General features: G+C 42.2%; 1 protein-coding gene, 1 long non-coding RNA gene and 1 other non-coding gene across 3 annotated transcripts in view; 2 read left to right on the top strand and 1 right to left on the bottom strand.

Annotated features, from left to right (window-relative positions):
- Nucleotides 1-2,613: 2,613 nt before the first annotated feature.
- The window catches only part of LOC6494352 (matrix metalloproteinase-2), a 71,691-nt gene continuing 46,858 nt past the window's right edge, over nucleotides 2,614-27,446 (top strand). Inside the window, exons 1-3 of the mRNA XM_001960448.4 lie at nucleotides 2,614-4,318; nucleotides 18,814-18,915; nucleotides 19,015-19,217. Coding sequence (XP_001960484.1) covers nucleotides 4,115-4,318; nucleotides 18,814-18,915; nucleotides 19,015-19,217 — 509 coding nt within the window. The 5' untranslated portion in view covers nucleotides 2,614-4,114. The remainder of the gene's footprint in view (nucleotides 4,319-18,813; nucleotides 18,916-19,014; nucleotides 19,218-27,446) is intronic.
- On the top strand, nucleotides 5,667-6,460 carry LOC123257256. The gene is made up of 2 exons (XR_006507256.1): nucleotides 5,667-5,766; nucleotides 5,853-6,460. It is a non-coding gene; the product is annotated as an uncharacterized LOC123257256 (long non-coding RNA).
- Trnam-cau lies at nucleotides 25,485-25,556 on the bottom strand. Its single transcript has one exon. It is a non-coding gene; the product is annotated as a tRNA-Met (tRNA).

Genomic DNA, 27,446 nt, shown 5'->3' with positions numbered 1-27,446 from the left:
CTCTCACTTGGAAATATATCTTTTTTTTACGTTTTTAGTGTGCGTCAGCTTTTTGGCCGATGATCATCCGGCAAGCGCCACAAAATCCCAGAGGCTGTTAACTCATGGGAAAAAAGAGAGTCGTTGGGTTGTATTTTTGGTAAAGGTACTCATCCATGGAGCCGCTACATTTTGGGTGTGAAAAAAGAATCTCACTCTATACTCGTAAATTTTAAATCGGATTCCGGGCTTATATTTTTTTCGGATCACACTGGATCAGAAACAACTACAGCAGAAGCCTCCAGGTAAGGGTAGGGAGTTAAAATCTCGACCAGTTCTACATAAAATATAATATCTTTTGTTGTCCACCCGGCAACCTGTTGGCTAATTTCCAAAATATGCGGGTATAACATTTCTCGGTTGATGGCTTTCGCCGTGTTTGTGTATTTTTGTGAGAAATTTCTCATGCAAATCGGATATGGAATTATTTTTTGCACTTGTAATTTTTGCAAATTAATTGTTTTGAGATCTCTTTGCCATTGAGCGAGTGATTTCAATAAATTCTCAGTTGGCCGTGTGACACTTTTCGTCCGATAATGAACCAAACTCCGCCGAATGTGATTAATGGACATTTTAAATGGAAATCGTTGGACGAGGTGGTTGGATGGCAGTTCCTCTCATCTGATTTGATGGACACATCAAGGCGAGAGCAATGCACGAGTCCAGGGAAAGCGGAGATCCAAGTGCACTGGTTGCATATTTTAATTAATTACTCGGATACAGATACATCTGCCTACGGTGGGTGGGTGGAGGTCAATTGGGCTGGCATTTCCGGTCCATTCCCAATGACCAAATGGCCATAACCTGGCATGCGTCATTTGCGAGAAAGTTTTCTGGCTATGTAAAACACAATTAGTAATTGCTTTGATTTCCTGTCTGTTTGAGGAACGTGTTCGAATTTGCGCACTTGGGAAATGGTAGTATGTAAATCACATGTCCCACCGCCGGGGTACATGTGCCCACTTCCATTTTAGATCAGTCGAACATACGCCTTAAATTGACTCATAAAGCACATTGCACAATGGGAGACAATCTGCTACATAGGAGCCACACGCTTATCCATACACCAAGAAAAGTCCACCTTGAAAAAAATAAATACTAATTACTAAAAAAATACTAACTTTTTGGCAATATCCGTTTCCTGGGGCAGTTTCCAACACTGAAACGGCGATCCATCAATTAAAAATGGCAGCATGCGCTTAAGACAAAATGGCGGCCAGGGCTTAAAACATAAAATAAGTTTTCTTGTTCCTTTTTAAAATTTGTAATCTATTATAATTTAAATAAATTGATTGATATACTATTTTATTGTTTCAAGTGCAGGCACAGGAACCATAGTACATTTACACGCATTTAAATAAATAAGATTTCCCAAATCGGCTAGACATCCGTGCCACCGCCCACACATATAATATGAGCATTATACAAGCTGGGGCGACAGTGAAGATATCCCAACAACATGCTCCCGGCCATTTCCAGACGACACTTCTCCATAATTGATTTATGTCACGAACTTGCTCCCGGCAATATCGGATATTCGTCCGACTGGCGGACTTGGTATTAAAAGAGCCAGATAAAGCTATCAGGCGGATTCGCAGGGAAATGCAACAAACAAGATAAATGCCCCACTGAGTCACTGACATCGAAAGTTACTAACCTTAGTTATGTTTCTGTTGCTGATCGGCACTATCGGGCACAGGAAGTAGGTGATATCTCCATTCATCACCGACCATAGTAAAACAATACGTATTTTGAGGAGGAATACTTGAAAATATTCTTTAGGAACATGTCGTAATGCATTGAGTAATATAGTATATTTCAAAATAATCAATCAGATAAGATATGCAGCCCTGTTATATTGATAAGTTCTTACGCACATTTCTCTGTTGACCATGTGTCATTGCTGGGCCTTTTTTTGTAGTTCTTCCGAGTTTTGTGGGTCAACTGCAGGCTGAGAGCAAAACAGAAATCGGTTTTGCATTCAATTTCGTGTTCAATTAGCACTTGACCCCAGACCTCGGTCTAAACTACGAATTTGCCGGCAAGTAGTTTCGGATACGTATGGTGACAGTGGCGTACACTCAAATAAGACCAAAGCGGATCTTTAATATGTGAATTGTGGTTTTTAGATTTTCCGAAAGGAAGGATAATCTCAAAACTCGTATAAAATTTGCTGTGATGGTCGGTAAGATCCTGAATATGGAAGGATCAGCAGCAAATTATGGGCGAAGACAAGTTTGCAGATAAAAAGGATCATGTCGCTGCTCAAATTCCTTACATTCCAATGAAGATGCTGTTTCCGATTCAGACTCCTGTATAATAATGGCAAATATGATGACAGTTTTTGTTTTTTATCGAAGTGGACTAATATTTGAATCATTTTTATATGATTAAATGCCTTAAAATGACTAGCTTGATAAATCAATTTGATTTTAGTGAAACGCACTGTATCTAAGGTTGACCTATGATTGATTACTAATGAAAGTAGTTTAGTCACCAAAAGAAAATATGAACATGTAGCTAAATCTTCATCTAAATATTTTTGTCTAGTTTCAATTCAAAAACACAAATTATTAATTTTTTAAGTGTAATTTAATTCAGAGAAGAGGTCCATCCATCATTATTAGCAGTCTGTTTTGTGTTTGTTGTGCAATCTTGGTCCCAAGTGGCGCCAATCTTGGCACAAAAGTGTTAAGATCGGACTATTTTGGACTACCAAGTAGGTAGCATAATCTCTAAAAAATATACACCCACAATGTGGGTCCCGCATCGATCGTTTCTCTTTCGAGTATCTCGGTTCTCTTTTTTTTTCCGAAAGAGAAATATTGGATGATCCATGGAGACAGATAGACAGATAGTTGGGGCTGGGGGGAAAACGTTATCCCTTGTAAATTTTCGGGCTCCAACTTCAGCTCCAGATCCAACTTCTCTCCAGCAGCGATCTCCAGAAACGAGCTCTCTTGGGCTCTTCAGCGCTGGCGGAGAATAGGCCATTCTCATGGGGTCTCATTGAGACAACGGGTTTCGAGCTGAGTGGGAACTGAATGTGGAGGCAAGTCGCTGGCCGCCAAGCGAACACTCACTGCCAGTCTGTCTCGCGGAGCGGTATACCCGCCACTTCGGTCGAAGCGAAATAAAAATAATACACCACCCCAGCCAGTGGTGTAACGATATATTTTACAAAGCGAAATAAAAGAAAACCAACAAAAGTATAAAATAAAAGACGGTCGGAAAGATTTATGCTTGCATATAAAGTATTTTAAACGAAACACGAATAAAGAGTTGCGCTCGTCCGCCCACTTTTCCTGGATATTTTTTTGTGGGACGAACAAAAGCGGTGGTGTCTCGGGAACGGATTCGGGATCGGGAATGAAAATATGGGCATTTAGCATCGGTACATCGGGATAATATATTAAAAAACGAGAGAGAGGACAAGAAAACAAAGGCCTTTTGCTTTCGTGTGCCAATTAATTGTGTGGTTGTGTCTCGGAGTCGCATCACAAAAGCTAATGTGTCTTAAATAGTGTGTGCCTTTGGATTTGAATATATATTCCAGCCCAGCCCACGAACTTCCCCCACCTCCCACGGGGCGGATGCGTCATATGTAAAGGAGCGGAAAAGCGAACAGCGAAAAAAAAGGGCAAAAAGGGAGAGCCAGCTACCAAGAAACAGTGGCCACAACAAAAAAAAAAACATAACACAAAAGGCAGACCAAGAAGCAGAAACAGTTCACCCCCACTTCCGCTGCTTTGGGTCTCTCCTCTTATTGTTGTTGTTGTTCTTGTTGCAGCTGTTGATGCCGCCGGCTATTTGTGTGCCACTGCGCATGTGTGTGTGTCAACCCCCGGGGCCACTAAACAACAACAACAAAGTTAAAAGTGAAACAAAAATAAGTATAGTTCAATTCCACATTTCGAATTGTTAGTGCAACACATCAATTAATTATGCTCCCGTTATCAACGAATCACAAGTGATCTGCGACGAGTTAATAAAAGAAAAGTGTAAAGTTTAAGTGATCCCTCTCCCTTCCTGCCCCCTATCTATACAAGATAAAAAATAAAAAGCGAAAAGAAAAATGTGCTCCACATGTGTCGGCAGGCTGGCGCTACTTGCCACCCTGCTTGCACTCGTTAACTTAGCCGCAGGAATTCAGGATCTCCCCGATCTACTCTATCACAAAAATCAGTATAATGATGATTACAAACAGGTTACATTGGAGCAGCATGATATGCTGGCGGGGAGGTCTGGAAAACCCTCCAAAATATCCGAAGATGTTATGGTGAGTTGGGGTGAGAGTGGTGTGGGTTAATTTTTTAAAAAAATATGCATTTTTTGAAGAGATTTACAAAGAAAAACCATAAAAAAGCTCACATTAAGTATACGACATGTTGAATATGTATTCTTTATCAAAAGTTTTATAAAATAGCAGTCCAAAAAAAGTGTTTTTTAAAAAAATCTTTGAATAAAAATGCTTAAAATATTAATTTCTTAATTCCCAAATGAATGGTAATTGGTTTATTTGAAATGAATTACCTTTGTGGCATTAATAATTAAGCTGCCAGAGAAACCAAAATTAAATCTTCAAATTTGCATGGCAATAACAGGGTAAGGAGACAGGGCCAGGTCAGTGGCAAACAGCTGAAAATTAAATCAACACACAGAAGGCACAAATGCTCCGTTGCAGTTGCAGTGGCAGCAGTAGCATCAGACATCACTCGATTCGACCGATTCGAAGGGATGAGGGGGTATGGACCATCGAGATAAGGCAAATCCAAGCCCCCTCCCAGCGCCACTGGGCCGATGCTGATGCAGCCTGCTTATGCTGTGGCTGCTCATGCCTATGACCCCAAAATCCCAAATCGGTCTACATATGAAACCACAGTGCGCGTCATAGATAAGGGAACATGAATTGGAATATTTTTTATAGTAATTGAAAGGTTTTGGAGTTATTCATTGAGCATTAACTATCAGCAATATATAACAATTCTAAAAAAAACCATTATTTTAAACATGAATCAAGAATTATTTACTATTTTTGATACGCACTGTACTTGTGCTCATTCAGATGCCACGAAATGAGGGCCACCAGTCTCCGGTTCGGCCACTGCAGTTCGTAGTGCACAATGCATGCTTATTGTTTGGGGCATTGCATCCCATGGCTCATAATGCATTTGTGGGTCTGCTGCTTGCCCCCTCAGCGCCTGGTGAGGCCCATGCCCCCATCCCCCCGCCCGGAAAAGACCATGCCACTAGGATATTCGCTGGTGGATTGCGACGGTTAATGAGCACGGGCGCCTTTTTAATCAGAATAACAAAATATGAGCAATTTACTTATTATTGTTCCCTTTTGTTTTTGTGTGCCAAGGAGTCGCGGTGGCATTCTTGAAGGCGCGCCAGGACATTGAACCCGAGGCAGCTGAGCTGACTCAGCAGCGCCAGACATGCGAGGCGACCAGGATGAACTATTTATGTATGTGGGTACCTCACCACTGTATACGTAGCCGGTCTTTCAGTTCCGCCGTCTTTCCGCCCGTCAGACAGCCAGCCATTCAGTCAGCCAGGCATTCTCTGCTCATGCGGCTTGGACCGAATCTTGGCATTTATTAAAGTGCGAAAACTGTAATTGAAGGGTCGGTCTGAATGGCTGGAAAAAAAATATAAAAGATTAAGCGACGGAGAAAGGAAATAAGGTCTGGCTCATGGCTGTAAGACAGGGAGTGTTTTGAGGTATTTACTTCAAAATTTTGCTCATCATATTTCTCGCATTTTAATTAGAAAATGGAATTTTTCAAAATGAATGTTTACATTCCCAGGGACAAGGAGAAATTGGCCTATATCTATGAAACGGTGCTTGGGAAAGGCGAGTCGAGGTCGCCGCTGGGCCCGCATATTGTTTATTTAGTAAGGATATCAAAGGCGATGGATGTCGCCGCTCTACAGCTGCCCGCTGGATGAGCAGGGCGAACATATGCCATATATATGTATATATATAGATATATAGTGTGTGGTATGCATATATGGAGCACTATATATAAACATGTACATGGTCGATGATATGAGCGGAACCGAAAAGAAAAGAACTGAATCCGAGCGAACCGACTTGGGACGAAGTTGTCGTCCAGCGAATTCGTATTAAGAAGTAGTATAGTAGATGGGTTGTTCTGAGTGTCGCCAGCTAGGCGCTGCCACAGCTCCCGGTTCAATAAACGCACTCACACACACACACACCAAACACACACACACAGCATAGATACCCCCACACACTCACTGAATTGTTCGAATACACTCACGCACTCGCGTTTATGAGTGGCGTGTAATCAAATAAATGATGAAAATGGAGCCAAGACGAAGAGCAAGATGCTCTACACTGGAAGAACTTCCTTCAGAGAAGTATGCTATAAAAAAACGAATAAAAATGCCAATATTATAACGTATTTCTTCACGTGTAACTGTTGTTCTTAGGTTTATGGCTGGGAGGGAGGAGTGGAGTTTACGACAGGAGTAGCAGGAGGGCGGCAGGGTCACGGCACTGCACTACACTGCAGTGGCATGCCCCAGCGGAAGTAGTCCGGAAAGTGCATACATACACACATAGAAAGTGAAGTGAAGTTAACTTATCTGCACTCTTACAACCGCACATTTGCATATCACCACGCACAGCCCTCTATATATGTATATATGCAAGAAATCGAATATATATACGGGGATATGTATATAAATCCCGTTGCCACTGACACTGAGACAGAGAATGGGCTAGGGGCTAGGGGTTGGGACGAGGAGGAACGACCTAACAAACTGTTGCAATTTGCTTTCAAGTTTTCGCAAAATTCTAATTGGCACAACTATAGGAAACAGCAGAAGGAAGCGATGTCATCCGCAGACTTTGGGGACTTTCAGCCCTGTGTTTGTATTTGCAATTGCTATTTGTGGCATGGCTCTTCCTTTCTCCTTTCTGCCAGCCACTCGTCGAGGGTAGTTTTCTAATGAATTCAACGCAAGAGGGCACACAAAGAAATTTTGGTCTGGCCAAAAAAAAAAAACCAAGAACAGGTGTCTTGTATTCTTCGCAGGAAGCGCAAAACAATCAAAATGCATATGTGCATTACTCATTTCCAAATGGGATTTTTCAGGAACTATTAAATATTACCAAAAATAAATGCTGGCTTCTGGCGGGGAACAGTTTTTCAAATATAGAAACCACTATAATACAAAAATATCTTATCTTAAAATTTGGGGAATCTTCATTATTGTGGTGGTAGATAATTGAAAATTTATTGTTCATTTAGTTGAAAGTTCTTGAAACTTACGAGCTATTAAGATGACAGATTTTATTATCATTAGTCACTTTAATTGATTCATTGTCAAGCTGCTGGGTTGACAGATAAGAATCCCTCGATATTCCTCAAATTTCTCCTTTTTCGGAATGCAATTAACGCCTTTGCAGCTGATGGAAGTCATTCGGAGCATTTTCGTTGATTGTTTTATGGCTTCCTGGTAGGAGAGCCCACTTCCCAATTCCAGCTCCGGCTTCAGCCCTCTTCGATTGCTTTTATGGACACACTCAAGGCAGGGCAGGGCCGGGCAGTCCCCAACTTTATCAAGACAATGCCCAGAATGGCAGCATTGTCGGATTTTAATAGGCTTATGACAATTCTTGGAGCGCCAGTTGAATGCACTAAGCGGCACTGTCATAAAGTAGGAGGAACGCGATCGGATCGTATAATTTTTAAATGCCAACTCCCCATGTGCGATAATCAGAAACAGCTGTCTCTGTTCCTGTTTCTGATTATGAGAGACCTGTATCCTGTATTCCTGTATCTGAACAGAGAGATTCAGATACAGATTGAGACTCATATTCAGAATCAGACATAACCGACTTGAAACAGATTAAATTTGCCGCTATTAATTAACTGCCCCGGCACATTAAGTCGAAGCTGCTGATTCACGGATCTGCTCCAAAATCCGTAGAGTCGCAGGGGGGGATTTTAATAAATTAAGTGGCACATTAACGTTATTGTAATACATACAATAACAGATACATATTTCCGCTTCACGAATAAATTTACACATTTTAATGTAATTTGTCAATGAATGGGGTATTGTGTGGGTTAGCCCAAAGAGAAAAGTCGCCAGGCACCTGTTATAATGCGTTAATGACACTTGATCAGCTACCTAAGTGATTGGAGGGCAGGAAATCCCAGGTCACATTTGAATGAGTGACTAATATTGGAATAAAAACAATACAAAATTTTAATTAATAAGCTGAAACTGGTTTGGTTGAAATCATCATCCAATTATTCAAGATAAATATTATGACACGTCTCTGAACCTCGAAAAATTAGAGTATTTTAGCCTTTCTGAGTTTTTAATTCCCCAACACTTTGCTTAAACCCTATGGCATGCAACCAAAGGACCTGCGAATCCTGTTCATGCCACATGCACCTGGCTCGAAAAAAAGCTTTTTATTAAATTTCGCTTTCAATACATAATGCTTTGGTGGCTGGGTGGAGTTTCTATTTATTTTTTTAATTGTGTCACGTAGGAAACTGCATTGGGCTATAGAAAAAAGCTTGCTGCCTTTTTAGCTTTACGGAATGCTAAAAAAAATATGGAGGAAAATAAAAAATGGAAAATAAAAAACTACATCTGATACGTGTTTGTGTGTGTGGCGGAATGCAGTTGTATTTGTGCTGCCTGGCACGCATTGAAATGCAAGGAGCGGAAAAATTTTCGAGCCGAGCATGGGGAACAAATAATGCCCAATTTGCATTTCGCAAAAGAGTGGAATACAAAAACACTGCTAATACACCGGCGAGTCGTTTATGAAAAACTATATATTTAAATAAAAAAATCTCAGTGGTGGAGAGCCTGGAGGATATTATGGACTAGTGTTGAAAATTTAACAAGTTAAAAAATGATTCAAAAATCATATATTTCATTTCTTGTTATACCAACATGTTAGATCATAAATAAATATGATATTTGTGTGTTTAGAAGACATCTAGGCTACAAGGCTCCTAAGCTTCCATGGTCTTTTAATATTCAAAACAAATATTTAAAAATAAAGGATTTATTTTCGAATTAAATGTCCTTTAGTCGAATGAACTTGACAATCACACGGTATTGGAATTTAAAAATGCACGTTTCAGCTAATATGCAAAGTAAATAGGAAGCATTTTCAATTATTTATTCGTTTGAATTACATGTTTAATTAAAAGCTGATAACACAAAAAGTGGCAGCATTAAAAAATAAAAAAAAACACTCAGCTGGCGGGAAGATAAGCCCCACGGATGAAACAGAAGCAACCCGATTTCCATTGTTGTTGTCTTATTCATTAATTTTATGTGCCATTGATTGATTTTTAATGTCATTTCGGGGTACGGGGCATCGGGACGTAAGAAATAAAAAGCGATCCGTATGAGGTGGGGGAGGGGAGATGGGATGAGTGCGCTTTAGTCTGGCCAACCCACGCTGCGTATGATTGATGCATTTATGTTGATTTTTCTTTCGCTTTCCGCTCATTTTGTTGCATTTTATGCATTCTGCGTATCCGCTGGATCATTATGGCTGCATATACCCAAATATGAGACATTTGCTGTGAATACACAATTTTTCGACAACGAAATTCCGCCCTAACTCTGCGCCAATCTGCATGCACATTAGCCAAAGCAGGATACGTATACGGACATCCGGGAGGACAGCCAATCTCCGCGCTAATACTTTCAGTTACATCCACGAAAAATTGTTTGCCGAGCTGTCCTGTTCCCAATTTTGGTTTGGCAATCTCAATGATTCATGCATACAAGGGGGGCCAAGGGAAAGTGTAGATAGTAGATGGCTTTTTCAGATGGCTTGATGAGGTTGTCTAGGTGGAGTTATAGGGAAATGGTGCCACCAAGTAAATGGATAATATTTTGCGATGAAAAAGGTATTCAGAAGATGCACAGACTATTCATTTGATACTTAATAGTTAAGATTTTATATCCTTAAAACATTTCCTCGCTCTTCATTTTAATATATCCCCTAAGTTAAAATAATATTTAGATACTGTGACACTTCTGTCACAAACTTAATATACTTAGGTCTGCTGAGCGAGTGAGACGTACCCTCCAGTGACTCCTAGTCCGTACTCCCACTGACATATGTACACATAAATATCCAGCAGGACGCATAAATGTATTTATGTTTCTGCCATACGCGCATATCATTCGGGTGAGTGCTGACAAAAAAGAATAATGCATTATCGGAATTGCACAATCGTTGCTGTTATTGTGTGTGGAAAGTTTTAGCATTATCTGCATGAATTTCACTCAAGGAGGATTGCAAGAAAGATTGGGTGGCTGGTTGGGATGGTTGGGTTGGGGGTGGTGGATAGAGCCGGACGTCCAGCCATTAGCAGAATCGCATGCATTCACACTCCGGCCAGACGTATGCAGATTTCTTTCGCTTCTCCTAACAGTCTGACTCTGTGAGCGCGGCAGGAAGAATAAAAGCGCAATAAATCCAAGTGGATTTCGCTGGCTGGCACCATGGATGAAAAAAAAAAAATAAAGCCAAAACAAAGGTGGAAGTGCATAAATAAATACCCCCTATATAACCCCTGAAAGAAATTTGTTATTGGCGGAGTTCTAAGAGTGCTAGAGCTGCACAAAAGAAATATAAACAAAATATAAAGCAATTGGATTTGACCCAGATTCATTGCCTCGAGTTTTTTGTTGATTTTTCTTGCCTTTTTTTTGGGGATTGAGTTGGGTGCTCGTATTAATTATCACATTTTTGTGCCCCGACGCGAGTTTCTGATTGCAGCAGCAGCAGCAGCGGCAGCAACAGCAACAATCAAGAGCATATAAAAACAATTCATGTTCGATTTATTTATTTTTGGTTTTGGCTTTATTTGGGGAAACAGAATGCCGGGGAGCACGCGAGCTAACGGCAGTTGTTAAGACCCCAGCAAGGCAGAGCGCGGGGAAATGAAAAATCTTTGACATTTTGGCAAAAAGGCAGAACACCAGAACGCTACAGAACAACGTAGTCTTGATTCCTTGACTTGATTTTAATGATGCCCATGATGCCGCAGCTGCTGTTGGATTGGCCTTTTCCAGAGAATCGCTTGCAATATGTTGGCACAACCATCCGATCCGACAGAGCAACAGCAACAGCAACATAACAACAACAATGGCAATGACAACGCCTTTTTTGGGCGACATTTGTGCATCGAGCAGGTTTCCTTTTAAGCGCTGCCTGTGCCATCAATTATGCGGCATGTTGCCCCAACATCAGCCGCGGCTTCAGCTGCAGTTACAGCCTCAAACTCGGCTTCGACTTCAAAGCCTGAAAGCCAAAGAAGGACGCCAGGCGTCGGGGAACGACGGAGTATGTAGGTGTTGGCTGTGCGTGTGTGTCAGTGATTTATGCAGAGAGAAAAATGTAATCTCAGTCCTGAAAAGGAACCTTTCAAAAGGTATTTACTCCAATTTCTTAAAGACCTCTAAAGAAAGTATTCAGAGATTCTTGAAAACATATCTTTTGTTTATTTTTTATACGTCATAATCAGCTTTTTTTCTCTTTATAAAGTCAATCGCCTTTGGCTACTTACCTGTTTCCAGATTGATCGTTTGAGCCCAGTTCTGTGAGTCAGCGACATTCTTGCCCATCTCCCTGCCGCCTCAGTATCCGCGGTTCAGAGTGCACAAATATTGACCAACTCATTTGGTCGGGGATTTTATTTTTCCGCTTAAGCATCAATTTAGATACACTCATCATCCGTGATTCGCTGAGGCTTTCTTCGGCTAATTTCATCAAAAAGATTGTTGGCCATAAACGGGTTTGGCCAACAGCGGAGTGTGTGCATTTGCCAGCGAGATATTGGTCGATGGGTTGTATGTGCCAGTAATCCAACTAGGCTAGTCAAAATAATGGTGGCCAGCAGCAGGTTTCTGGCCTTGCTTACATAATGCACACCCAACTGGCGCCAAACAACCAGTAGCCGCTCCAGCAGCATCCACAAGATAATATCTTGTCTCGGCCCGGGCATAGGTCTTGTATGCCAGAAGCGGCCTGAGAAACATTATCCGACAGGGAATCAAATTACATGACGGGTTGAAGCGTCAGAGATGAACGATTGAAAGGGAAATAATTTGCACTTTATTCAGTTAATGAATGAATCGAATTTCAAAGGAGTCCCAAATCGTATTGATTTGAAACTGGAAAACTATCTTAGAAGACATGCTTGTCAAATCATTAAAGCTCGACAACCCGAAGACATTTATGGACTTAATAGTATCCCTGAGAACGTATGGCATTTTACTCGAGAAGGTGGGAATAAAGTTGCTGAAAATACGACATTCTCAATTGAATTATTTCAAGAATTTATGTACAAAGGTTCCCCTGAAAGCGGAAAGCTGATTCCGAACCCCGGGATATGGACAGGCGAGCATATATCATCGGCCATATCGGGTTGCCAACGTCTTAATGCTCCGTCTGCAAATGGTCTTAATGTCATAAGTTAAAACCAAACGGAACCTTTTTAGCCAACTTGTCGGGGGTATTTACATATAATTGGATGGCTGGACGACTGGATGGCTGGCCGGCACTGACCAGGGGCCATATGTTGCAGCTATTTCAGATAGCTGGCCAAGGCGTTGCATGTCCGCACATCGATTTCTGTTTATTTAACTGTCATGTCGAGTCATTGAACGCAAACGTGGATGCTTTGTTTTTGAGCGGAACAGAGCGCCAGATCTGTTGATATAAATAATGATTTATTTGTTTATTGCAAATCGCACAAAGCGTAGTTAATCAAGAGTGCGCCTTCGCCTTGGAACCTGCAACTCAGCCAGTCTCCCGGTCATTTTCATTCTCATTCCCATTTCCATTTCCACTTTCCCGCCGTGGCTCCTCTCAAGAACCTATTGTTTGAATTTATTTTCCCTGGCGGGTGTCCGTGGGATGGGGATGGGAATGATTGAAAGCGGAATGATTGAGGCTGAAGCGGATGGAGGAGGTGGGTGATACGGGTAGCAGGGTCTTTGATGACTTGTTGCTCCGTAGCTGGACTGGGCTGGCGACAAAGTAAATGCCTGAACCTGGCGGCTCGCAAGTGCCGAGTGTCTCATCACTTTCCCATAAACTCTGGGCGCACCGAGCCCCAGATGGAGTGGTCTTTAGTGGGCCGAGGATAGTGGGATAGTGGGGATGTGGGCGTGAGCGTGGATATTGCAATTTACGTCCTGTGGTCTAATTAAAGTGCAAGCACAAACACAAACACAGACCCGGCTTGTGGCAGGTTGAAAGACGGACCACGAGCCAGTTGCCAGTCGCATTGAATGTTGCGTGTTTGCAGCTTTTGTGGTCGGTTCATTTGATGGTTTAAACAGAGAGAAATATATTATAAAATTTTAAATAAAAAAAATATATTAAACCAATAATTGGCAGAATAAGAGACCACAAACCATAGGCCATAGTTACTATTTTATTTCTACATTAGTCCTTTAATACTCCTCATACTTCAAGTATTTCCAAGTCCTTTCTCTCTGTGTACTATCAGCTCTATGGACAACGAAGCAACTTTCAATAATATAGTACCCAGTCTCTCTGCTCTTTCCTCTGGCTTCGTTGCTTTTCTTATCCCACATTAATCAATGTTGATTTCAATTAATTTAACCATCTCTTCACTTTGTCCAGCCTTGGAAAGGGGTGTGGAGTGTAGTGTAGTGTGTGTATATGGGTGTGTGTTTTTTTTATTAAATGCTTCCAATGGTGGGCGTGTCCATCACTCCAAGCCGTTAGTTGGCACATCCTTTTTATTAAAATTCGCAGTCTATAAATTGCCAAGGAGCCGATGCAGTTTATGGAATGGGCATGGGCGTGGGTGGGATGACTCCATATGGGATATGGAATACGGGATATGGAAGTGGAACTCTATATAGTGGTCTGGGGCGATGACTCGCGCACATGTTTCAAAAGACGCGTGTGTATCCAAGACTTTTATGAGACAGCAACAGGAAATGTACGGCAATGATTGGTTGGGTTGGGTTGGGCATCCAAAAGTGGGAACGTGTGTTTCTTTAAATGGAGCAGGTCACCCCAGAAGAATGGGGAAGTCTGAAATGTTGAAGAATGCAAAATCCAACAGAGTTATCAAGAGGCAAACTATTACATATTTGTTTAAAATATTTAAGCTTCTTTATGGCCATAATATTTTCTATATTAAATGGAAAATAAACTCTCGATTTGATTACTTTCACACAGTTGTATTTGTGTTTTCACTGCAAAGCCAATAAAGCCATTAGCATGATTGATTTAAGTTCCACTTCACACACTCCATTGCAGTAAATTTGTTTGTGGCAAGAACCTGTTGTGCCACAGTCATCACATTCGGGTCCATATCCTGGCAATTTGGCCCCGATTTCATGCTCTTTGTGGCTGCTACGTTTTCTGTTTCCGGCTCGGGTTGCTGGCTGCTAGCTTCTGGTTGCTCCTTTCGGTGCTCCTTCATTCTTTTGCGCATTTCCTAGAATTTGTGGCAGGATCTGAGGCAGTGTCCTCCTTGGCAGACGGCACACATTTGTGTGTGCCACTACACATGTATGCATGTGTATGGATTATGGAGGCCAGAGCCTCCACAAGGAGGGCGAGCGGCTTAGATGGATGCGCTCGTTTGTTGCAGTTGCCTGTCATTTTTATAGGTTTGTTTGCCTGCCGATCCGAGGACATTTGTAGGTGGTCGGTCTGTCGGCATTTTATTAGCTTTTGTCGCATGTGGAGCCGAGAGTTATGTTATGGCCAGCATATGAAGCATTATGATTTGTTTTTGCGGTCGCCGTGCTACTTGTTTTTGAAATCGATGATTTATGAAAACAATAAGATATCTTGCGATCTCAATTAAGGTTCTTTAAAGTCGAAGACTGGACCATCCCCCACATTCATTTAATTTTAATTAAAGCCTGGGCACCCTTTGGAATTAATTAATTCGAAGGGGCGCCTCGGTAAGCCCATTATTTTCATTTTCCGTGTGACCCGCTGTCGTATAATTATAATCCAATAAAATAATAAACATATCGCTTCGTTCATCGTTCAATTTACTTTCACACTTTCACCAGCCCACACGTCGGGGTCTGGCAAGAAGTTTTCCGAGTGTCACGCCAACTTAACTAAATTAAGCCAACACAATTATTGTAGGAGAGTGTGAGGGGGTGGCCAAGTGGAATAAAAGCTATATATATATATAGAGAGGACTGTGACCCCCGACCAGTTCTCGCACTTTTCTCAATTGTTTTTTCGTTATTGCTTTCCGTTATTATATTTTGATAACATGATTTTGTTTACACGACAAATACTCACGTAGCAGTGTTTTAGTGTTATTGTTTCTGATACGACGCCGTGCTCACCTCTTTCCCATTTTCCGCTTCACCGGCGCTTTTCTATTAGTCAGAATCATGGCTTGGCCACGTACTCCGTCCTCCCCCAAAATCCCCACTCCAACCCACAACCCACTTCAATGCACTTCCCGATTTTCAAACACGTACCCTGGGCCACAAATTTCCCATTAAAAACGCAAAAGGCCAATGCATAAATGATTGATACCATAAGAGGGCCATCCGATGGGGCAGGGGGCTCTACAGGAGACTTGTGCAATTCATTCACATCCACATTCAAATAGATACTCATTCATTCATAACTACGAATTATAGTTTACTGTCGTCATAAAAGGTTGGCCCATCATCGTTGTCGGGCTAGGCCTCTCTCAGCCATTTGGCACACCTTTCCGAACCACTATTTACCGTCCGTAAAGCCTTCGATTAGCCAAATTGCGTTAACCCGAAAGGAACTCAGTCACTTGGCCCTTCTTCTCGGCCCTGAACCTCGATTGGTGGGCCGGTGGGGCACTTTGTTCATTAAGAAACTTTAGGCGTCTGCTGATGTCTCCACCGACCAGACATTCGGCTTCCGTTGAATGTCACATTATTCTTTACTTATCCACTCGGCAGTTAATACAGTGAAAAAAGGCTAAAGAAGATGGTTACTTAGCAGCAACTTTAGGAGAGTTAGAGGCTCAGAAGTACCGGGTATCATATAGTTTTTGAACCCAAACATTAACTAAATAAGTACCGGATATACTATAATTTGAAGACTTGATGGGATTCAAACACTCTATTGAAGACACACTGTACTTCGATTTTGCCTTTGCATTTCAACATACTTTTCTACATATATTAATTGATATTGTTTTCGTGTAGTCGGTGGGGTTAAGCAAGAAACGGGAAGAGACAGGGCCAGAGACCCCACATAGCAGTGGGGGCACGTTATATGAATTTCAATTTGCCAGTGCACAATGGGTAAAAAATCCGATTTTGGTGCATAAACCTATTTTTTTTCCTAATTAATTTTTATGAATGACCCATACTAATCGAATCTAGATATCTTCATTTGAAAAAACCCGCTTTCAAAACATTTTTGGTGGCAACCCTGTAGTGTTGCCACTCAAACAAAGTTAGCTGCTTGAGAGACCCTGCAATGTTGTTAAATTGGCGCGAAAAACTGGTAAACTTTGCGTGCTTGCTGCTTTGTTTTTTGCCCACAGTGCAGTGCGGGCTTTCTTACGATACTCTACTGCGTTACGTAGTGGCTGCTGACGCGTTCCCGTGCAACGTGACAATCCCATGGAAGAAGCGTTGGAGTAAGCCAACATTTTTTTTTGTGTGCTGTGACGCACAAGTGTGTGCGGCCATGAAATCTGGACTAACCGGAGGGGCCAACATCTCGTTTATGGGGCACCTTTTCCAGCGTCCAAGTGTGAGGTTTATATTCCATTGCTCCTGGCACTGGTCCTTTGTTGAACATGGTTGAGAGCATGGTGCACTTGCAACGCTGCGGGAGTTACGTAAAAAAACAATAAATAAAATGGCAGAAGCATACAAAATGCTACCTCTGGCCATTCTGGCGAAGGTGGCCAAGACCCAGCAAAGAGCCAGCAAAGTAATCAAAGCCAAGAGTCAGGAGAGAATGTTGCTTTGATAAGCGTCAGTTTAAACTAGAACATGTGGTTACCTCTGGAGCTCCTTTCGTTTTATTCTAAATGTCAGAGTCACAAAAGTGGTGGCAACTGCCAGCCAAAAATTTTATTTACCATTCCAGCTAGGGGCTTGTTTCCCAGGTTTTCTCGGTTTCCTGGCTTTACGAGCTGACTTAAATATTTAATTAAAGAAATTCGGGTTGTAAAAACAAATCTCTAGAAGTTTGGATTTATTGAAAGTCGTAAATAAAACAGTTTTCGGCTCATCATAAAACTAGTGCCTCAATAATTTCAAAAGAAAATAACTTTTTCTTCTTGCAATAAGTTCAAGTAACGTTATGCGTGTTCCAACTTTGGACTTCTGATTCCTGGAACTCGGAATTTCTGAATTGTGTATGCAGCACACGATGGCAACTTTTCAGCACCTAAACACAATGTAGATAGGCCATTCATCATTCTAAATAAATCTCAACTAATCGCCACACATCACGTCCACTGTCCGTATAAGAATGCCAACAGCACAACTCTCTCTCCCTGTAGAAAGACCTATCCAAAGACCTATTCCTATTCCTATTCCCAATCCTAATCCAATCCTACCGAATCCAACCGCACAACTTTGGCTAACGATTCTTTTCGTGAAATTTGCAAATCGTTTGGCCATTCAAAAACTCCTCTCCTGTATTTTTTTTCACAATTTTTTAAACGACTGACAAATAACAAGTAAGGCAAAAAATAGAAATCGAAAAGTTGTCGATTGTCGGGCTGGGGAGGATGGGAAAAAAAAAGTGGTGCGATGGTGACAATTTTCTCATATGTGGGGAAAATGAAAGAGAAAATTTAATTTGCAGGTCACGTAATTTGCTGGTGTGTGTGTCAAGTTTGTTTTCGCTGTGTGTAAGGGTGTGTGTGTGGGGGTTTGGATGTTTGTGGCGGTAGTGTGGGTATACCCATCCAGTGTGTGAGTGTGTTAGTTAATAAATATGCGCGCACGCGATGTAAAAATATGTAAATCCACAGGCAGCACACATATGGCCAGTGAATCGAATCGAGTTAAGTTCTATTTGGGTTCTGTTTTCGCACTCTACAGTTATGACCCAAAAATGCAGAATATATATGTAAATATTCCAAGGGCTTCCCTTAGTAAGAGTATCCTTTAAAGTTCTAAAACTTCAAAAACTTCAACTCTACTAAAAACTTTCAAGTTAGCAGCACTTCTTAATAACCAAATAATTAGAAAACCACTTAAAGTACAGAGCCTTTAAGTGAACCGTAGACCTAAAAGCCAGCTTTGTTATTTTTGCCAAGAGATAGGAAAATGGCTCACATTCCTGCCAAGTCCTCTCGCTTCTTCCTTCTTCGAACACTCCTCCATCAAACACTTCCTTGCACTTTTTCCTGTGGCATACTTTTTGGGTTATTAATGTTAAAGTTTTTGTTGCTGTTTATGTGGTTGTGTTGATGCCACACTGCCGTCCTATCTGGCGTTGCTTTTATCATTAACTTTATGCAAAAAGTTTTTGGTTTTGTTTTTGTTTTTTTCCTTCTGTATTTTTGAGGGGTTTTTTTTGCCGGCCATGTTGGCAGAGCATCATTTGCAAACGACAAATTGTTTGGCTCACCAAACCGGCCATATGGCTCAGACATCGTCTATGGCTATGGCTATGGCTACGGCTGCCATTGTTGCCGCCCTGCTTATGGCCGGGCTGTTGAGATACCTTTGGCACACTTCCCTAATGTATCTATCCATCTCTGCTTGCAGTACAATTACCTCATGCAGTTTGATTATCTGCCCAAGTCGGATCTGGAAACGGGAGCGCTCCGCTCCGAGAAGCAGCTGATAGATGCAATCCGGAGTCTCCAGGTGAGCAGAAGCATTTCGTCCTCCTTTTTTGCCCCATTTTGTCCCTGTCTTTTTAGCATCTATTATGCACAATTTCGCAACTAACATTACCGTCTGCAGACTTTTGGCAACATTCCAGTTACGGGGAAAATTGACTCGGCAACAGCCAGGCTAATACAGCAGCCCCGATGCGGTGTGGGCGACAAGAGGAGTGCGTACGATTTCTCGCCGGATAACCTGGACCACGACATCGGCTACAGTATTCGAGTGCGACGCTATGTTCTGCAGGGACCCAAATGGTCCAAAACGGATCTAACATGGAGGTAAGAGGCAACAAATAAATATTTTAAAGTTTAGACTTTAACTTTTAAGAAAACACTCTTCGAATTCCATAATCATTAAGTTGGGCATTGAGTCCTTTCACCTCCTCTATGTTAATCAGAATCCCACCCCTGAACATTTTTGGCGGGGTCTATATGCAATCTCGATGCTTCAATTCCGACCCGGTACTATGATTTACCCTCTTGGTAGCCCCCAACAGCTTGGCAGTTTCTTTGCCAGTCCCTCCTGTGGATGTTCATTTCAATTAAACTGCATGCAGTTCATTAATTTTGCAGCGTTCATTTAGATGCGAATTTATAATTTTACAAGCAGAGCAGTGTTTGGAGGAGCATAACCTCCTGTTTCTGACATCCTGACTGGAGCTACAGCTTCTACAGCCCTGGCTCCAAGGGGGTCCGTCGTCGTCCTCATCCCATCGTCCTCATCTTTCCTCCTGTCCTGTGCATACGCGCTGTCAATTAATTCAAAACTCAAACGTTGCGTAGCTTGTTAATTTTTATTACAGCCATTGCACTGGCCCCCAGAATGGGATTGCATAATTTGATGGCCGACGAGCTTGTTTTTATGTAAAACAATTCAGTGTTTTTCCCAGTGTTTTCCGAAACCAGTAGCTTATTTGGCTGCCATAGTTGCCCTTTAGTTGGTTGTTCAAGATGACCTCCTGGGTGCACAAAAAGTTGCTCCCTGCGGATGGATCACTGCGGATGGGGAATGGGGTGCTTTCATTAAACACTTTGCGCCAAATTGAATTTTATGATGAGCCGAAACGAAGTCGAAGGCGGTACGTCTCCAGATCCAGCTTCAGCTCCTGCTCCGCGCTCTGATTGCAGCTGTCACTTTTAGTGTTGTATTTGATTTTTAATGCGCAGCTGCATAATTGCGCTTGAAATATTAAACGGGCAGCTTGGAAACAGGACCTTCCCAACGACGTCCTTCTGATTAAGAAGCAGGACAGCAGGAGCTACACCAGAACAGCCAGAGAGCCTGGCCAGCTCATTATGAAATTTCCAATTAAATTTGCATAGCTCGAGGAGGAAGTTGTTCGCGTTGCATACTTTCGGGCTGTCCGGGCCGAATGCCGACTGACACATTGCACATACGCCGTGTGGCACTTTAAGTTGAAACGCTCCATACCATACCATACCCATACCCCCTCCAAGGTTCAATTCTGTTCAGTTCAGCTTGGTTCATTGGAGTTCATGCAGCGATAGCTATTTAATTATTTCTTGTGTCGTCTACCCTTAATTGGCCATTAAGTGGCAAGCGACCGAAAAAGGGGGTAGAAATGGCAGCAGGACAATATTGCGACTAAATTAAAGCATTACGCATCGGGGTCCAGAAGCCAGCATCTCACAGCGGTGGCTCTTCCCATCAAATTGACTTTACATCAAATATACATACAAATACACACTTACCCGGTGAGTCTGATGGCTAGCTGGGTGGCTGGAGCATGGATATCAATATGTATTGACCTGCTTTTGGCCAAGCTGCATGTGTTCGCCTTAATTGCAACACAACGACAGCACAAGGCTGAGCTATACAGTGCTCTGTTCTGGGTTGGGTGATTGTGTGTTTGCAAGTGTTTTTCCATTTCCGCTCAGCATGGAAATTGCGGGGCGGAAGTCGTTCTTAGCAGTTTTGTACTCATTTTGTTTTTACCGCATTTCGCGTAAACACACAATGACAACATCCTGCCACAAAGTTGTCGCATGGCATCGCAGGATTCCTTGAGATATTAACAGTTGCACAGTGAAAAATTCAACAGCAGTGTGATTCGATTTATTTAACTTTACTTTATACATTTAAGACTCTTATATACAACCCTATTAAGTAAACAGAAGCATCTTAAATGTTCTAATATTTCAAATATTTAACTATTTTCTTTGTTTTAATTTCCTGTGGAATTGCTGTTAGCTTACCACAAATCAAGTGACAGTAGCAGACGCAGCAACAGTTTCAACGGAAGTGACCAAAAACTTGCACTTTGCGCAAATGTTTAAACTAAATTGGCAATTGTCCTGGAAGTCAGGAAAAGGGAGACGCTTTGTTTGGCACTGGCAATTGTGTCCTGGTACTATGACACTTACTTGGCTGCAAACGAAGTTTTCGCAGTTTTGTGTCTCCAACGATGCTCTCTTCTGAGGTGTTGACAGAATTTTCCCCTCTATTTTCTTCAGAGTCTTCTTAAGCCTGTCTTAATTAAGTCAGAATGAAGTCAAGCAAGATCCCTGAAGTTAACTTTTAAAGTGCATATAGCTGAAGGTAAAATCCATTATTTTTTCACATTTTTTTCCCCCATCTCAGTTTCCATTTTCCATGGCTTAATGCATCGGCAAACAATCGTCCAGGCAGGAAAAATGTCAATAAGAGGAGGAACGGTCACAGCCACCTGTTGCCCGGACTTGCCACTTACCTCTTGTCCTCCTTGTCGGACCTTAAATTTTTTCCTTCTAGTTTTTGGAGGGCAAAGGAAATTGTTTGAAAAATTCTTGAAATATAGTAGAGAGAAAAGTTGGGCCAGGGCAGCCCGAGTATTTTAGCTTAATTTGCTGAGCAATTGGGTGAGGAGTTCATTTTTATCCGAGTCCCTTTTTCGGGCTCTTTGTAGTCCTTCGTCCAGCCCCGACCAGCTTTCCACTATTAGCAGCAACAATGTGGTCAAGGGCTGGCCATTAATTGCCCGTTTTTGTGGCATTAATAAACCGCAGCGAATGCATTGCACACTTGCTGGGCATTTGTTAGATTTTTAATAACATTAATAAAGTGCACAATGAAGTCAGAGCCGTCGTGCGAGGGTCCTTGGCACGCACACGACCGGAAAGGCAGGAGTCTCCGTCTTAGTTTCTCGTCCTGAGTTTGCGTTTATGCTTATTAGCGTGCATGCGAGCCATTAATACGTTGCACTGGTAAGGGGCACGTAGCAGGAACACACCAGTAGAAGAGAAGCAGCATCAGCAACCTTTTAGCTGATGCAACATAAAGGAACGACGTGGATGGATGGATGGATGGATGCCTTGGATGCCTCGAATGCCTTGTGGCAAACGTCATAAAAACTACATTCCGTATGTATCGGTACATCTGGCGAAAAGGCCATCCCACAGCGTCATCTTGTTGGCCATGTTACAATGATAAAAAGTAATTTTATGACGGCCACTCTCACACACAAAAGAGACTAAAAAGGACCTAGCTACTAGCTTCTGCTTGTCCAGAGCCACTGCCTCACCTCGGGTTGCAGTTATTGGTTGTCGGCTATTGTGCCCTTGGTGCCTGGTGGCTGGTGCCTGGTCTCTGGCCAGAGCTTTTAGCCAAAAGGCGTTTGTAACCGGAAACCCTGGATCGGGTCTGGATCTGAGCTTAAAGAGTTGAATAGTTTTTGGGAAAATGTGTTCAGACTTTCCACCACAATTGGACACTAAAATTTTCGGTGGGGTGATGTGGTGGTGGAGAAACCATAATTGAAATATCATTTGTGACAGCTGCCACTGACAGAGGGGGGATACGTAGGGTTTTGGCCAAAATCAATTTTAGATGCCCGCAGAACACAGAAGCGAAATTGCGGTCAGTGGACTCCGAAGTGGTCAGATCTCCAACAAAATGAGAGATTCACATTCGCCGAGTGTAGCCTGCTGCCCCTTGTGCTCTTTGGCTTTTATTTATTATCCATTTTTTTATGATTTTTAATTTGCATAAAATAATTTGCTGATCAACGGCAGCCAGCGCTTTTCTCATCATAATTTATTCGCCAGTCGGAGTAAATCACATGCACTCGAGTGAAAGAGAAGGCCAACGAATGCACCGAAAGAGAGGGGGCTACCACATCCGAGGGAGAGGGAAAGTGAGTGAGAGTGAGAGGCGTTTAATGCCGCAAACAGAACATGGCAATAGTTTTATGCTGCTTCAGCTACAGCTTCAGCTTCTGTTGCTGTTTATTTGCAGCAGTCATTTGCAGAGTTGCCTTTACTGCACTTTGTCCTTTCATCCCGTCTCCTTTTTGGCTCCTCGTCCTGCCTGCCGTCCTCCCATACCCTCCCATGGCACACTCTTTTTGGCCATTTTTTTTTTCGGGGGGCGGCGAGGGCTAATGGGCGTCCATTGGCCATAGTTTTCTGACTTTTCGTATGCTGTCAAGTGCTCGGCACTCGAAATTATTATCTGCCATTAATCATGGCCATAATGTTTGCCAGCTATAAAATGGAGCAAGTGCAACCAGAACAGCACAGAGTACACAGTAACTGCTGGCAGTAAGCAACTTCCAGACCAATTTTCGAGGGCAGTTCCAGGGGAATTTTTATAATGGAAGCTCCCGAATAAATGCTTAAAGATGAGAAAAGATTTTCTCAAGTAATTTATTTCTTGAGATCTAAATCATCAATAGATGTGTTCTATGTTCTTCAATTCCTTACCATAACCCATAGAACCCCCCTCGATAGGGTCAAATATAATTTTGTGCATTGCTTTATTACTGTGACAATTATTTTAACTGCTGGAGATTTTTATTATGATATTTTTTCATAGAATTCCTCAGTATCTGTTTTGTTTTTTATTTTATAAGTCATTTGCCAGTTGTCTGTGTTATATTTTATGGCCCAAAAAACGGAAAAAAACAAGAAACCTTGCAGTTCTTGAAACAAAAGTAGCGAGAAGTACAGTCGCAAACAAAAGCCAGGGCGCTCCTTGAGGTAAAGCTAGCCCAGTATTGTAAACTAAGCTCGTGCATAAATAAAATCCTCAATTTGGGTTCATATTAAAATAGACATTTTGTGCTGAGCTCAGACGGAGAGCTCAAGGAAACTGTGTCAACATCTGTCTGTGTGTGGGCTAGTGTCTGTGAAAGGATTGCTCACCCGCACCCGCACACACACACATATACACACATACATACTAGCTCGCACTTTGATATACCAAATTTATGATGTGGCATATTTTCTTATGCTGGCTGGGTCCTTTGAATTTAACATGAACTCCGAAAGCCTTCAGGTTGACGGGGGCAAGGAGCTGGGCTGGGGGGCATAGCTCCTTCCTGCCTGCGCTCATATACAGTATATCCTTTTGTCTTAGCGCGTACTCCTTGAGTCGGGGCAATCCGATACCGCACAAGGTGTAGCATTTCAAAATTTAATAACCAGCAGTGGGTTTGCTGAAATTGCCACCGCACAAATTCCAACAAGGCCCCCGCTTCCTGTTCGAGCTGCGGGCAAATCGAATTTGAGCCATCGAGTGTGCCGGAGATGGAGCTGGAGCTGGAGAGCTGGAGTCGGAGTGCCGAAGAGTTTTGAGGGATAGGACCTATTGAAAACCCATTTGGCAATCGCCCGCTGACGCAGCCGCAACAAAAGCAGCAGCTGGTTATAGAAGGGTTTCAGAGGGAGCAGGGGAATCAGTTGACGGACGAGCGGTTCAGCTTTTTTGGTAAATTTTACACTGAAAGAATAAAGTGGTTCTTAGGGAGACCCATAAGGATTATAATAAAGCTCAAAGTTATGAAAGGAATAGGTCTCTAATAGGTTTAAAATATTTTGAAAAGTTATCCACTTTGAAACAGTTTTGTAACAGTGCTTTGTGGCAAATCCTGGGAGGGTCCTGCTTTGTTTTTCCGCTGGCTAGTAGTCAGTCAGACTGTGCCTTTGGTTTTTGTGCCACATCAGTCACTGCACCGCAGCAACATCAGAAGCAGCACTCACCCTCACAGTTGCACAGTTGCAGGGCATCGTTTTTGGGCAACTTAACACTTTGCTGGATGACTGTGTGTGTGTGGGTGGCCCAAAATTACCCAATGACCCCTTCCAGGCCAAAAATGGTCCCTCCACCCACTCTGTCTAGTACCCAACTGCATCAGTTTTGTGTGCTAATTTAGCGTCTAATTTTCCATGGACAGCAAATGAGCAACTCCATCTGACGCCTTTGTTCCTGCCTGCAGGCCTCGTTTCTGTCCACGTCCACGTCCTCGGCCTCGTCCTCGTTCTCATTCTCGTCATCCTGTCAAAACCATCAGAACGAGATGACGTTGCGAATTGGAGCATTTGCATACGAACAAACAACAACGAAAGCGATTGCATTTTGCCACTTTTGTGATTCGACACCGTAATTTGCCTAACAAAACTTCATTAAAAGTCCCATGCACGCATCGAGTGGCATTTCAGATTGATGTTTTGATTAAATGGCCGTAGTTGCTAAATAATGTCATAGCTTAAATCATTTAACAAAAAAATAAAAATAAACAGAATAGAAAAAAAATGTACTTAACCACATAGCAGAACAAGGTTTCGATCCTCGGACCTCTGGGTTATGGGCCCAGCACGCTTCCACTGCGCCACTCTGCTCTTGTGAAATAGGGTTGTCAGAAGTCCTTCAACAGACATTGCCTCAGGCAGTCCAATTGGGAAAAGTACTACCAATGCTTATTAGAACGATTTGGATGGCCAACAAATTATGAAATGAAAGTCAGATAAGATACAACTGATTAGGTATTTGTTAAAGCTTAATTACTCATTTTCTAATAACAAGAAAGGAAAACTACGGAAAACGAAAGGAGCCGAAGAATCGAATGGAAATTGCCATTGCTGACGGTCATACATTTCATTCCATGCCTTTTTTTACAATTTTGAAAGGGAAGTCCCAGGAATTTTAACAAAAAATTTAAAAAATATTTTTTTCTCAGATTTTGATGCAGATTGATGGGGAATCGATTCACAAATCGTTTAAGGTATTCCGCTCAAGAATCGGATGATTATTGGCAAAGATATAGCCATCGCAGTGGGACATATTGTGGCTCCATGACTTGAAGGGGGATTTTTAAGGGGACTACCCAGAAATTTTGACAAAAAATCTTAAAAATATTTTGTTCTCAGATTTTGATGCAGATTGATGGGGAATCGATCCACAAATCGTTTAAGGTATTCCGCCCAAGAATCGGATAATTATTGGCAAAGATATAGCCATCGCAGGGGGCAAAATTTTCTTTCCATGCCCATCTCACACTCTTGATGGGCATCCCCCAGTTGAAAGTAACTACGTTTTCAAAATCTCCACCCTCCCAGGCTCTTATAAAATTTCTAAGAAAACGTAAGGAATAAACTTGAAATGACTTATTGTAGCGCCATTAATTTACCTCCGCAATTCTGGCAATGACGCAAATGCGAGTGACGCCAGGATTGACCAGGACTTGGAACAAACACGCAATATAAGTATGTACATATGGTTGCGTATGATCCTGCCATATTATTATACTTGTCTGTGTGGCGCATTGGCATCCGCGTAATTATGTTTGCTTCCGTGGCCGATGTCGCCAGCGGCAACAGCCAGAACCGCAAGGATATATGGTAGGCCAGGATGTGGGGCGGTCAGGTCGCAGGAGCCAACAATGTGTGGCTTGAAATTTGACACTTTCACAGTTGGTCAGTTGATTTGCTCGCCAACTGGCCCGCCCCCTGCCATTACCTAACCCCCGGCTCCTTGTCGTCCTCACTCCTGGCTGCGGAGCGGAGCGGCTGTCTGCATTTTGTTAGATTAATGTCCTGTTCAATCATCAATGGTTCAGCGTACAGCGCCATCTTTGTTTGTATAGCACTTGTTTATCGCCGCCCTGGATGAGCGGAGACAGCGAAAAGACAAGGATAACGAACACTGTGAGAAAATAGTAGGTCTAGTGCTTAAAATAGATATTGTATTTGTTGGTTATCTTTTAATATGGATTCTTATTAATTTTTTTTCTTTAAATATCTTGTCATATAGACGCCATTTTCTTAAAGTGCATTACTGGACAGCCATAACGGTCATGGCTAGTATGTCTATGTGTGAGTGTGTGTGTTATTTTTTTTTTCGGCTGTTTGTGTTGGGTTTCATCCTTCGGTTGCTGCTCCTTTTTGGTTTCCTTTTCTGTCGTTTCTTTTCGTTTCGTTTCCCGTTCATTTACTGCGCTTCTCCTCTCCTGCCGCTATAGTCCTGCCGTTTATTGTGCATTCATTCTTTGTTCTTTCGTTTACTTTTAATTCATTTAGGTTTCTTGCCGCCCCGCGTTGTTCATTTTGATTGATGACCACTTTAATTGCGGATATTAAATGACAAGCGCCAGAATCAAATCGAACCCAATAGCCCAAAAACCAAAAACAAAATGAGCCGCAACGCTTACCAATTTTCTGCCATATTTCCTTTTGATGTGTCCTTGCTGTGAATATTAAAGGATTTCCTGGATAATGCAACTAACTATGAGA

Source organism: Drosophila ananassae, chromosome 3L (assembly GCF_017639315.1).
Source record: "Drosophila ananassae strain 14024-0371.13 chromosome 3L, ASM1763931v2, whole genome shotgun sequence".
NCBI lineage: Eukaryota > Metazoa > Arthropoda > Insecta > Diptera > Drosophilidae > Drosophila > Drosophila ananassae.
This window is presented reverse-complemented; position numbering and strand designations above follow the sequence as displayed.